A 13,680-nucleotide genomic window follows, 5' to 3' on the forward strand; every position below is an offset into this window, starting at 1 on the left:
GGGATACGCGAGGACGGGAGGCCAGGCCTGGCCACTGCTACCTGGTCTGTGAACCACTACTCCTGTCTGCTCTTGGAACAAAGCACGGGAGGAAAAGAGATGCGTCTAGACAAACGATGTTAAGTCCAGCAGTCAACGAATTAAATATGCATGTCATGGACCAACGTGGATAAATCTCAACAACAAGGCTGAGTGAAGAAAGCAAGAAGATCAAGTACAGTCTGATGCAGGTTCTGAAGAGTGTGTCAACAGTGCTGGGTGCTGTTTAAGGGATACGCGTTTGCGGTGAAAATCTAAAAAAGGGGGCTGAAAACCACGAAACGCACACAGTGGTGAGGGGGGCAGGGTGGCAGAGGGGAGCCATAGCAGGCTGCCTTGGTGCCCCTGTGTTAAACTCGCAATGAGGACAGAGGGACTGGTGGCACAGACCACAGCCATCACCAAGTGAAAACACAGGCCCGCCACATCACACATCAACACCAGTGGAAGGGTGAGCACAGTCCGGGGCTTTCTCGACATCCACGGAAGAAGCAAAGTGAAGCCCTTGACAGGAAGGAACAGGGTGGTCCCCAATGCCAAAGCCCGGGGTGAGCAGGACGCCCCTATGGCCAGAGCACGGCACATCTCGCATCTCAGGCTGTCATGTCAGAAGGCCAGTGATGCTTGGTGAATGTCCCACATAAGGGGACCCTAGCTACCCAGACTTCGGGTGCTGTAAGGAAGCCCCTGCTGGCCCTCAAGCTGACCAAGACAGGTACCAAATGCCTAGCTGGCCCTGAAGGGCCCTTCCCTGTCCACAGAGAGAGGGGATGCACTGTGGCCTCTTGTAAAAAAGTCTCTAGCACCAGGCACAGTTCCAACTCTGAGGCAGGCACTATCAGTATGCCCATTTTACAGATGGGGAAACTGAGGTCACAGAGCTTGTGAGTGGCAGAACCAGGATTCGACCCAGATGGGTCCGGCTCCAAGCCTGGGCCCCCACCCTTGCTCTGCTGTCCAACCTGACCACCCACTGTTCCTGTTCTCCCACCTGCTTTGAGCTGTTTCCTCCCGCTGGCTTCTTCGCTGCTGGGCTGCCCGTGGACAGCCTGCCCGTGGATGGCCTTTGTCCCTCCATGCCACGGTGGGCAGAGTGAAGCTTATGGCGCTGGCTACCTGCTGGGGTCTGGCTTGTCCGACGCCTTCTGCTACACCCAGGCAGGCAAAGGCAACAAGGCTCAGAGAGTTCCAGGCATATCCAGGTCCCAGACTGGTGTGACTCAAGAGCTCAGACGTTCAAATGTCCACCCTGGTGCATCGGGGCCGTCTCCAGAGACATGAGAGTCCCCAGCTCCTGCCTGCCCACTGACTCCCTTCAACTCTACAGCTTTATAAACAATTAGCTCCAGACTTTTAATCTCTCTAGTTACTATCTTTCTAGACAATTATTGATTTGCTGTGATTCCCTCCCCCCGCTGGGCCTTTTAACGTTCCCCATGTAAAGACACGAAGGCAGCTGTGCAGCTCACGTGCGGCCCTCAGAGCCAGGCCAGATGCACAGTTGTCGGGGGCCGCCTCTCACTGAAGCCCCTGTCCCGTCCCCACAGCCAGCCTCCCGCTGGGCTGTGGCAAGCCACTGACAGCCCGCTTTACACCCGAGGGCCTGGGCCCCGCTTCTGGGCCATGAGGCCTGTGCTCCACCTCGGATCACAGAATTCTAAGGGGTTAGAGAGCGGCTCCTTTAAGACCCAGACACAATCTGGGGCTGGAAGGACTATGCAGTCATGGAAGTCATGGGTAACAAGTCACTGGTTCCTCTAGAGAACCAAATGACAAACTCCATGCCCCATTTTTGAGATGGGGAAACAGGCTCAGACCTAAGGTGAGAAAGGCTGCCCAGGGGGTTCCTCTCTCCTCCTCTGCTTCCTTGTGGAGGAAGCTGCTGCCTGGACCCTCTGGATGAAACCCAAAGTCGAGTCCCACCCGTCTCTCTATCCTCACTGGGGCCTCAGAGCCCCGTCTACATAGAGACAGCCCATGAGCTCCTGTGGAACTTGGGCATGTCAGTCCCCACAGGCAGCCCTGGTGAACAGAGGCCCCAGACCCAGGATGGTTAGCTAACCGAATGAAAGACCAGCAGCTGGGGTTGGGGTGGGGCCTGCAAGCGGTCCAGGCGCTCTGGAGGAAGCCTTGAGAGAGGTGGAAGCAGACAGCACTGCAGGGAAGGGATGCTGGCTGGCCTGCGGGGCTGTGCCTCCGAAGCAGAGCTTCTAGCACCCAGAGGTGGCCGGAGCCTGGCCAGGGGCAGCGGGTGCCATGGGAGAGAAGGGCTGCCCTGGCTGGTTTCTGCTCCCCCATCGAGGAAAACAGGCCCCAGGCCCAGGCTGGGGCAGGATTGTGTGTGGTCTTCAGTGGCTGGGCAGCCTATGCCCACCGCCACCCGGCTGGTCCTGATGTCCTCTAACAGCTGCCCATGGCGGGCAGGTGGCCTGGGATCAGCATGCTAACTCTCCAGTGTGTGTCTATGTGCACGCCACACTTCCAGAATAACCAGCCCAGCAAGCTAGGGACTGGGGACACAGCCACACCAGGAACCTTGGGAGAACAGAGACATCAGACCACATTCCGGGACAGCCTGGACACCAGCGCCTGGGCCTCTGTTTGTATCTTTGTAGCTGGGACAGCATCTCACCCCAAGGGCCCTGGCAACCCAAACAGAGAGCAAAAACTTAATAGGAAGAAAAAGAGCCAATGAAGTTCTGGAAGAGGCAAGAACAAGAGTCTGGAGAGACAGAAATTTTCCTGCAAACATATTTCCTCATCTGTGAGTGCCGGCAAGTGAGCCTAAGGTACAGGTCTCAAGGAAAAGGAGAGCAGAGTTGCCAATAAGAAGTATCCATGTGGTTATAAATAATTGCTGAGGAGAAGGACTCAGAAACCACCTTCTCAGGAGAGAGCTTGAGTGCCCTTCCCGTTTCTCGAACTCTCCACAGACCAGCGGAATCATGTCCTGGCTGGAATCACACAGCCCCTCCAACAGGGCCAGGTGGCAGGCTGGTGGCTGCAGGCCCTCAGGACCACCTGGGGACAAGCCGATCACATGGGAGTGGCAGCATGGGGGGCGGTGCTGGAGGCCCCTGCTTGCTGCCACAGATGGCAGCCAGCAGCGCGCACATCAGCAAACCTTGCCGGCGCTACCTTGCCAGAGGATGTGGCCTGATTCTTGTCTTACTGCTACTCCGGTGAAGGCCGCCAGATGTTTTCCAGTAAAGCAACGACGCAGGTCTGCATGTGAAATTGCCCGTGTCTGCCCAGGGTCTTGGAAGCTGCATGTGCTGAACCTGGCTGGTCTGCCTGAACGGTTGGCTATTGTTCTCACCCACCGACAGTCTTCCCGGCTGGGGCGGGGAGCTGGTGCAGCAGAGGGCTGGTGGGGCACACAGGCTTCAGGACACTCTCCAGGCTGAGAGACTCTGCAAGTTCCCCAACTTTTCTGGGCCTTGACTTCCTTATATGGGAAACTGGGACAATCTGCATTGTTGGGGGTGGTGGGGCCAAATGAGATGACCCATTCCAAGTGCTTGGGGGACAAGAGCCAGCCTCCTTTCTGCACCCTGGCTTCCTCAGATTTGGGTCCCCCATAGCCCACCACCCGGCTCTCTGGGCAGGGCCAAAAAGCAGATATCCGTGACCAGATGAGCAGGTACTGGGGTGACTGGGCCTGGATCCTCCCAAACCCCCTGAAGTTTAGACCAGCCCTGAGAGTGCTTGCACCAAGCAGGACTTTTTGATACAAACCACAGAGAGACGTATTTTGCTGATTTAAGAAAGCAGACTCTTTTCAAACCCACAACACTATTCAATACTAAACGGGCACTCAAATACCACACGTGGCAACATCGTAAGGCACAGACTTTCTGAAAAGTAACTTCACACTTACACTGACAGTATTTGAACCTTCAGACCTTTCACCTCAGAAATCCACTCCTGGGAACTTACAAAGGAAATGAGAGCTAGGTAAAACATTTACACACAAGGACATCCACTCCAGCATTACTTACGAGAGCCAGAAACGGGAAATCTGCACGTTCAACAACACAGCAGAACTAACAACCCACCCGGGGAGAGGGGGTTGTCTGCAGCTACTAAAATATTAAGTTTTTAATAAGAAGTAACAACATTTATGGAGAATTCATATTACGGTTTCAATTATAGTAAAAAAAGAAAAGCATGTGCGAGGCACAGTCAGTTTTCTTTTCTCTTTTATGTTTTCCTCCCAATTATCACATAATCATCACAACAACAAAACAACAAGAGGGTAAGATGTGAAAGAAAAAGACTCAGGGTCCCTTAAGGATGACAAAGTCGGGCCTCTGCTGACCGCCTGCCACTCCCCACGTACAGCAGCTAAATCTCTCACACCACCAACTGAGAAAGAAAGAAAAAGACAAGGGGCCTCGCAGGCCCCAGGGGTAGGCTCTCTGACCCGGGAGCAGATAGTCCCCAGATCAGAGCCAGCCTCACTACAGCACAGTGGTCCAGCCCACTCTGCGTGACCCCAGCTCTTACAAGTGAGGGGTCTAGAAGGTCAGGAAGCCCTGGTCTTGCAAGTCTTTGGTGCTTTAAAGAAAGCATGAGTTACATAGCTAATTTCACAAGCCAGAGCACCATTTAACATAATTTTCAGTAAGCTATTTGAAAGTTTGCCTTCTTGCGCATTTGCCTAAAAAGAAGATGTGTTTTGTTTTGGCTATGAATGTAAATCTAATTCTGAACATCGTGACCTCACAGTGCCCTCATCTCCATGCAAGGCTTCCCTAGGCGATTCAGGCCATGGTGACACTCCAACCAGATCCCTTAGGTGGCTGGGCCCATTCATGGGTTCCAGTCACGTGCTCTAGGTAACATCTGCCCCAGCGTAGGCAAATGTGGGCTTTGTCCCTTGATCACATGTAAGAGAGTAATTGTGAAGGCAAGTTGGAAATTGTTGAGTGCCGCAGAAAGAATTGTTACAAAAATGCCCCAATTTTAAGTCTGCCCAACCTGGCTGGGCAGGTTGCACTGCACTCAAGGCTGACTCAAATCTCATTCACTAGAGGACTCATGGAGGGGCACGGCTCCTGGAGAGGGTGTGGGGCCAGGAAGAGAACATTCTAGTTGGTGCCAACATGTGGGCAGTACCCACTCAGCATCCGAAGAGTGCCAACATGCTGTGGACATGTCAGGATGGCCAAGGGCATCTAAAGCAACAGGGTGCTGCCAGGGAAGGCTTCCTGGAGGAAGGAGCAGCAGGGCTGAGGGGAGAGGAGGAGCCAGCAGAGGAGTGGGAGGAGCGGACAGCATCCTCAGGCAGAAGGTAGCAAAGGCTCAGCTGAGAGCACTGGCAGATTTCTGGAACACAGAGGAACTCAGGAGAGCGGAGGGTATGTGACCAGAAAAGAGGCTGGGGACTGGGAGGGTACAGGCCATCGATTCTAGGGCTCCTACACAGCAATATCACAGATGCTGGAAGCCCACAAGGGGCTCCCGGAAGCCATACTGGGGACCCAAATGCCCCTGGTGGCTCTGAATGAAGGCTACACAATTTCAGGAACATTTCCAGGGCTACCCAGGCCAGATCCGTGTCTCCTCTTCTGTCCCCTTTAGGCAGATGGGGAGAGGAAGGAGAGACATTCCGGCTGTTAGGAGCGCCATCCTGATTCTATGAAGTAACATGGAGCATGGGGTGCAGAGACACTAACCAAAGTGGCCCTCGGCAACAGCTGGCCGGCCACCCGCCTGCTGCCTGTGGGCAGCCTCACGACTCCAAGGTCAGTCCTTCCTGGGGGCCTTTCAAGCACACTGGCTGATGCTAGCAGGTGTGACAGCCCCCTCAATGGACACAGTCCATAACAGGGACCTACTGATGCTTTGCTCACGCACCTTTTTCTCTCTTTCAACTTAGGAAATACTAACCACTGCTAGAAGCTGCAAACTGTATTCCAGGAAGGTACATCTCCTCATCTTGAAGTTTGTCACCTCAACACCTGCCCAGCTTAGAACCCCCAAAGCTGATGCCGTGTGATAGGGAGGTTCTGGAGCTGTGGAAACCCCAATCCACTGAGTCACAAGGCCTGCCTCTCCTAGGCCCCCCAGTACTGCAGACACTAGCACCAGGAGCTGGGAGAGGCTTGGTGGAGTTTCTAGAAGCACTTCTTATGGCAGGGAAGCATTCATTCACACCCTGTAACACGCTTGGCCCGGGGGACCAGGGAGGAAGGAAAGGTCCTCACCCTAAGCCCAGACCCCCAGGGCCCTGTCAGGGTGGCTCTTGGAGCCAGGCCCATCCCCTCCGCAGTTACCCAGCCAGGTGGTCACTCCAGCACCCACAGGGCCATGGGGGAGGGCAAGCCCTGGTCTGCTGGAAGGAGAGTGAGGGTAACATCTGGAGCTCCTGAAACCAGGCATTCCATGGATCTGGCCACTGACAATATTTGTCCAGAGAGGTGCTGGGTCCCTGGGGCAGGTGGGAGAACTGCATCCTGACCTTCAAAGCACCCTGGTTCAGCCCCAGACTAGGGGAACACTCAGCAGGTGAACCTCAGTCCAATAGGCTTATAAACACACAAAGCCAATATTACCCGGGCCTCTCAGGGAAGCTCATTAAAAAAGCAATCTACCTAGTGCCTGGAACAGAAATGAAGGGGGCGGGGGAGAACAGCACAGAAGATGAAGCTCTGTCACCTGCCTCATGGCACAGCGCACTTCCAAAGTGGACAGGAGAGGGAAGGCCTCCTGAGGACCCTGGAAACCCCTCCTCCACCTGGCCTGCATGCTGCTGAGCTCAGCAACTTCGAGGCAGAGGGGCTGGCAGCCCACCATAGCAAGTGGCATCCGGCTGACTAGGCACGGCATTTTCTATTCTTGCTACACACACCCACCCTGAGGAGGGGGTGCTGGGCCTCCCTCGTGCAGCTCCACTTGGTCTCCGGGCTCTTGTCTGCAAGGGTGGCTGGGCCTCCTTCTCTGGTGGACAAACACCAGAGAAGGGAGATCAGGGGGCCCTTCATCCTGGTGACCCAAAGGGAAACAGCCTCAGGAGACAGGCTGCAGAGAGTGTCCTGGTCTTGGCAGCCCCCAGAACAAATTCTGCACACTGTCCCCTCTGGGAGTCTCCCACGCTAATTCCCTCTGGCAGACAGGATGGTGACTACCCCCATCCCCACTACCGCAGGCAGGGAGGTGCCCACCCGGGCCTATTTGGGTTGGTCCGTGCCCAGGTCTGGGGGACTACAGTCCTGGTAGGCCAGCAGCTGCGAACTCCAGACCTGGCTCAGTCTAGCATAGAGTGGCCGGCCACAGGGGCAAAGGCGTGGGAGGTGGGTGCTACACCAGGAAAGCACACCCATGCAAAGCAGACCAAGTGCTGAACAGGAAGCAAGGCTTTAAGGGCTTTGGGCCTTAAGAGACCTGGAACATCACCTTGCAGGCTCGAGCTGCCATCTGGGGGCAGGGGGTGGGGCAGCCAAGGGAAAGTAAGATGACCTCTGTCCCCAGCTCTAGGGCCCTAATTTCCTGACAGGGAAAGACCACAGGAGGACTGAAGAACTGAGCAGGAGAGCAATGCCATGGACCACGTTTCACCGTGGACTGGCCAGATCCTCAACCTTTATCCCCCAAACACATCAGAGACCCTGCTCTCTCTTGACCCAGAAGAGTGCCAACAAACACAGCTACATAGCTCACATAAACTCCCCCACCCCCAGCCTGTCTGTAAGTGCAGTCCTAAGACAAATACAGAATATAAACAAGGCACAGGCAAGAAGATCTCACTCCTGGCCCTTCCCAGCCCAGATTATCATGGGGAGAAGGCCCCCAGGGCACCAATATGAACAGGAGAAAAGAATCCGATTTTTAAGCACTGGAAACCCAGCCTGCCCTCTGAGGTTGTGGTTACAAAGTGCCTCCCAGGAGAGCTGCCCCCCACACAGTCAGCCCTATGCCTCCAACCTCCACAGAAATGGGGGACCCCCAAGGAAAGTGTCTGGTTGCATAGGTACCCCTGACCAACTCAGCTCCCCCAATCTAGCCGTTGGTCTGCTTTTGCTCCTTTTTCGGAGGGAACTTACAACCGGTTCTGGCCCAACTGGTGAGGGCAGGCAGCATTGCCTCCTCCCCGCCCCCAGCCCCAGGTCACACTCAGGCCTTTGTTCTACCTGCACACACCGGCAGGCAGAGCCCACCCCCCTCCCTGGCAGCTCCTCCCCAGCCCTCTCCAGGCAGGCTGGGGGGCTGGGGGCCTCACAGGTGCAGGGGGAGAGGCACTTCACTTCTCTCACTTACGCTTTGGGTGTGTGTGCGGCCAAGGCAAGCGAACACTCCAGGTGGGCTACACACGCAAAAGAACCCACTTTCCCGCCCGAAGACACCAGGCTAGCCCGGACCCACAGCTGGGGCGGGCCAGATTTTACACTGGCCCGCGACGCAAGGCAAGTCACGGCCCCAGGACAGTGGGCTGTGACCCGAGGGAAGCCCAGGCACTGCGCAGCCTGGGAGGCGGGGGTGGTGGAGGGGGAAAAGTAGAAAGGCGAGGTGAAGAAGGTGAGAATAGGGGGCTGGGTGACAACGGGCCGCAGCGGAGGAACTGGGAGCTCCGGTCGCCCAGCAGGTCGGGAGGGGGTCCACAGCGGCTGCGGCGAGTGGGGGCCCCAAGAGTACAGGAGAGGAGAACAGGGAGGGCAAGGAGGGCAGAGCGGGACCAGGGGAGCACGGCGGGGGCACGGGCTGGAGCAGCAGCCGCTAGCTGGGACCCCGTCGCTCCGGGCGCTCACCTGGGCGTGCGCAACGCGGCGGGGTCGCGACGGTCCAGCACGCCGGGCACGCAGTTGGTGAGCTCGGTCCAGTCGGCGTGCAGCCCGCAGCTCCAGCCCGTAGAGAAGCGGGAGAAGAGCCAGGTCTCGCGGCGGTTGGGCCGGTAGCAGGTGCACTTCTTCTGGCCGGGCCGGCAGTCGCAGGGCACCTCGAGGCGCACGTTCTGCACGAGGTGGCGGCCGAAGGTGGTGCCACCGGTCTTCTGGATGTGCAGGAAAACGATCACATCGTCGCCCTTCATGTCGAACCGCAGCGAGCGCTCCAGCTCGCGCACAGGGAAGTAGTACTTCTTCTCGTAGTGCGGGTCGGGCGTGGGGAAGAGGTCCAGGTCGTCGGGCGGCGCGCGGCCGCCGGGCGCGCCCAGGCTCAGCCCCGGGCCCGCGTACTGGTACAGGATGAGCATGAAGCACGCTGAGCCCGCCACCACCAGCACGAACTTGCTGGCGCGCTCAACCATGGTCCTGCCGCCGGCGCGCCGCCGCCGCATGTGTCACCATCGCCGGCGGCCCGGGCGCGGGGCGCGGGGCCTGGGAGGGCGGGGGGCGCGGGCGCAGCTGCCTCCGCCGCCGCCGCTGCCCGCGCTCCGGCCCGGCCCGGCTACTCGGCGCCCAGGCCGCCCGCAGCGGCGCGGGCCCCGGCCCTGCGCGGCGCCATGGCTGCTCTCCGCCCGGCCCCGGCTCCGGCTCCCCGGGCCCGACCCCGGGCTCGGTTCCGGCTCCGCTCCGGCCCCGGCCCGCGCCCCCTGCGGCCCGGTGCCTGCCACTCCGCTCCGCGCCGCGCCGAGAACGCTCTGCACCGCCCCGCGCGCCGCCGCGTCTCCGCAGTCCGCCGCCGCCCCGCCCCGGCCCGCCCCCGGCCCGCCCCCGTGGCGCCTCTTGCCGTAGCCGCCCGCGCCGATCCTCGGCTCCGCCCCCTGGAGCTCGCGGGGCCTCAGGCGGGTGCTGGGCGCCAGGACCCGGGTCCCTGGCCGCGGCCAGAGCGCTCCGAGGCGGGCCGCCGCCGACTGGGAACTGGTTCCTGTCCGAGAATCGGGGCGGAGGAGCGACTGGGGAATTGGGGAACAGGGGTGCCGGCGGCCCTTCTGGGCTAGAGCGGGGAGCGCAGCAACCAGCACCCCTGGCGCCTGGGTCCCCCTCCCCCTCAAGTCTCGGCTGCTGGTGGAATATCCCCTTCCGCGCTTCTCCGGAGGAAAGCTACTGACCTTGCACGCTGGGCGCTCTGAAGTTCCAAATGCGAAAGGAGCGGGCTGCGATTGGTGGGACTTGGGGTCGGTGGGGCCCGGGCGAGGGGAAGAGAAGGGAGTGCTGGGGGCGCAGAGCCCGGGGCGTGCGGCCGCGATCGGTATGCCTCTGCCCCACGGCTTTGGGACAAGGACCTGGAGCTCCCCTTGGAAGATATACTGAGGTGTCCGCAGAGGCTTTGGGCCCAGCTTTACGCAGTCCACCTTCTTTGAAAGGAGCCAGTGTGAATTTTTTTCTCCATGTTTATTATAACCCCAATGAAAAAGTTATAAAGAGTTGAGCCAATATTTCAAATTATGAAAGTCCACAAAAAATTTCCAACTTTGAGCTTTGGTAGGTCGGTCAGAGGGTCTGGCAGCCCTGGGCCTGTCCTCTTTTCGGTGGCGCCGTCGTGGGTGCTTCGGGCTTCCCTGCCCTGTCGCCCACTGCCTGCTTACGCCTTCCAGCTTGGGCCAGGTGCCGGCTGCTCAGCAGAAGGGCCCCCACCTGGCCCTTGTGGAAACCCCAAAGGGTAGGCTACGCCCCAAACACAGGGCCCTGGCCCTTGACTGTGTTCGGAGGCTGTAGCACCTCCATGGAGAGGTGAAATGACCTGCTAGAATAGCACCTGGGATGGGTTCAAATGCTCCCATCAGCCCCTGCCGGGGGCTCCCCTGGTTTCCTTCTGTGGGGTCCTGAAAGCATGCCCGGGTGGGGGGATGGGAGGAGAGGGGTGATAAGGGCTTATTGTGTCAATTATACCTCAATAAACTTTTAAAAAATAAATCACACTAGAAGCCCTCTTGGAAGCAAACCCAGAGAACTGGAAACATAACCACCAACACCCCAAAACCTGACTAAGAGGGGAGCATTTAGTTTCCAAGAGGAGCTGAAGGAACGTCAGCTCTGGACAGCCGCGTGCAGCACCCTGAACACAATGCAGAGTGACCTAGAGCTGCTGGGGGTGAGCTGGGGAGTCCGGGTGTGATCCAGAAGGCACAAAGCCCCTGCCCACACTGAAGCTGCTTTAACTGACCCCGGCCCAGGGAGGCCACAGGGGGCATTTTGACCCGACCTTCCAGTAATGATTCATTTTTGCCAGGAGTGAGGGCTGGCCCAGTGGTATGCCTGGAGGTACCTGCTCTGCCTGCAGTTACTTGACCCCCCTCTTTTTTTTTTTTTTTTTTTTTTTGCTGAGGCCTGAGGAGTCTCCCTTCATGGGCCTAAAGGCAGCAGCTCAGCCATGGAGGGCAGAACTGCCCTGGGTCCAACCACTAGGCTGCCTTAACCCAGGTGACAATCCTCTACCGAGTAGTAAATCATAATTGAGGCTGCTTTTTATCCACAACTACTGGGTACGAGGCCCTGTAGGTGTGTCATTTCCAATCCCATTGGCAAGCCTGTGGAGTAGACTGTAATACCCATTTCACAGAATAGAAAACTGAGGTTCAGAAGGATGAACAGAGGGTCACATGGCCGACTGGTGGTCTCCAATCTCCAGGCGCTACTTTTGCTTGACCCATAACAGCAGGGTGGATAAACCTTGAGCAAAAGCCTTCCCCAAGGGCACCTTCATCACTTGAGGCCTGAAATTCTGGGCCCAGCAGGGAGGCCACAGGGTGGGCCAAGCTCCTCTCCCTCTTATGATAGTAAAAATTCTGATCCTGGGCTGTCTGGCTTCAGAGTCCAGCCCTTATTCACCCCTGTACTCATCTCAGCAACCCCAGACCAGATGCCAAGGCTGAATGGGGGCAGTGAGAGGGTCTAGAGGAGCCACTCCTCAGCTCCCCATGAGTTTCTGCTGCCAGATAGGGATGTGGGTGCAGTATTCAAGAGAGAGCTGAAGTTTTATTGAAAGGCCACTGAACCCATCTGTGCCTGGCCTACGGTCTCCTCTTGGGACAATCTCACTGTCCCAATGGGGAAACTGAGGCCCAGGTGCTTCCCCCAGGGAGGCTGTTTAATCCAGCTTTGTACTTGCCAGCAGAGCTGATAGGGAACCCCCTATTAGGCAGGAAACCTTTTATTCCTAGAATTCTCTTAGGAAGAAGAAAATTTTCCTAGTTGCCTCCCAGGATTTTACTCAGGTTTCCCCTTTGATTTAAGTGCTGCACTTGCACTGTGAGACCTCAAGGCTGTAGGTGATTTTCTCATATCTCAAAGTCAAGTCAGATGAGCCACTGATCTTAAAAGTCAGTCGACATTTGGGAACAGGATGGAATGCAGACTCTGGCTAACCCTTGCAGGCTGGGGGCTTCCTCAACCTAGTATGTGTGTTGAGCTCTCCCTGTCATCCCTGACAAATTGGCAGAAACACACACATTAAAAGGCAGTTGTGGATTTCAAGTGAGGTCCCAGCACAGCGAGTGCCTGGCACTCAGTAGGTCCTCTTTCCTTGCTGTTTGCGTTCTCTCACTGTTTGGCCGGTGGGTAAGCCAAAGGTTTCCCACAGTCCTAAGACTGCATGTGAGTATAGGAAGGCTAATTGTTTGCTGGAGGCAGCGCCCAGCCCTGAGTATTTTCAGAGTTCAGGGAAAAGCAATTGCAGCTCTTCTGCTGTGACTATCTTTGTTCTCTGAATATCCACTTCATCAATTCTTTAATGTATGATCTCTGACTTAATGTTGAAGAAAAAGAAAAGAACACGGCTAGTGGTAGGATGCGATGATCAAATAAAAACAAGTCATTGTATTTCTGCTCCGGGAAAGTGCAAGCCGCGATACGATTTCGGCTTTGGTAATGAAATGGAATTTCTTTCGAATCTAAAATAGCCTCAGAACCCAAACGCAAGCTTTCCCTCCCTACGCGCCACGCGTCCTCAGAATCTGAGAACCAGGAGATCAACCCGCGACGCTCCTCCCTCCCGGGCGTGCAGTCCCGTGGAAGGGCGCGCGGGGGCAGCACAGCGGCCGCGGACCGGCAGGGCGCCCAGCAGTTGACATTGCAAGACTGGGGGATTTTCCACACTTGATTCCCTCGTTCTCTTTCGTCCGGTCGCCCATTGTTGTTTCCGAAGAGGTGGAGGAGGGCAGCCGCGCCTGTCCTCAGAGTCTCCTCCGGGGATGGCTCCGATTCCGGCGGGGCGGAGAGAGGGGTTTTGTTTAGGGACAAACTTTTAAAGGGGACTTTGGATCGCGGCGGACGGCGTCGCCTGCAATTAGACCCGCCCGAGGGGCCGGCCGTGGGCCCGCAAGCGGCCTGCGCTGACCCCAGTAGCTGGCCCAGGAGGACCTGGGGACACGGGGCGCCAGGGCCGTGAGCCAGGCGACTGGTGGCCGCTCTGGTTTAACCTGGGCGCCCTCCTCTGTGGAGGCCCATTTTTCCTCAGCTGTCCACGCTTGCCCCTTGGTGCCTCCTGTCTTTCCCCCCCACTCTGTACCCGCTGCCCCGGCCTCCTGGAGAGTCCTACCCACCTGTCTAAGGTCTCCTCCTGCAGGAAGCCCCCCCCTCCTCACAGCAGACCTGCCCCCGTGACCAGGTCCCTGTCCTCCTGTAGTACCACTGGCTAGCATCACCGGCTCTGCGAGGCACCCTGTTCCTCCCACCCCAGCCCTACACAGAGACCTGCCCATGTCTGTCCCCATCTTCCCCTGAACTTCAGAAGGGCCTGGGCAGGCCAGGCATTGTGGAG

The 13,680-nt window shown here is 57.5% G+C and overlaps 1 protein-coding gene across 1 annotated transcript in view; it reads right to left on the minus strand.

The window, feature by feature from the left end:
- Nucleotides 1-9,597, minus strand: part of HS6ST1 (heparan sulfate 6-O-sulfotransferase 1) — a 44,496-nt gene extending 34,899 nt beyond the window's left edge. The window contains exon 1 of the mRNA XM_025857977.2: nt 8,790-9,597. Coding sequence (XP_025713762.1) covers nt 8,790-9,316 — 527 coding nt within the window. The 5' untranslated portion in view covers nt 9,317-9,597. The remainder of the gene's footprint in view (nt 1-8,789) is intronic.
- Nucleotides 9,598-13,680: the final 4,083 nt, after the last annotated feature.

This window comes from Callorhinus ursinus, unplaced genomic scaffold (assembly GCF_003265705.2).
Source record: "Callorhinus ursinus isolate GAN/ISIS: 27379988/994484 unplaced genomic scaffold, GSC_fseal_2.0 scaffold2, whole genome shotgun sequence".
Classification (NCBI taxonomy): Eukaryota; Metazoa; Chordata; class Mammalia; order Carnivora; family Otariidae; genus Callorhinus; species Callorhinus ursinus.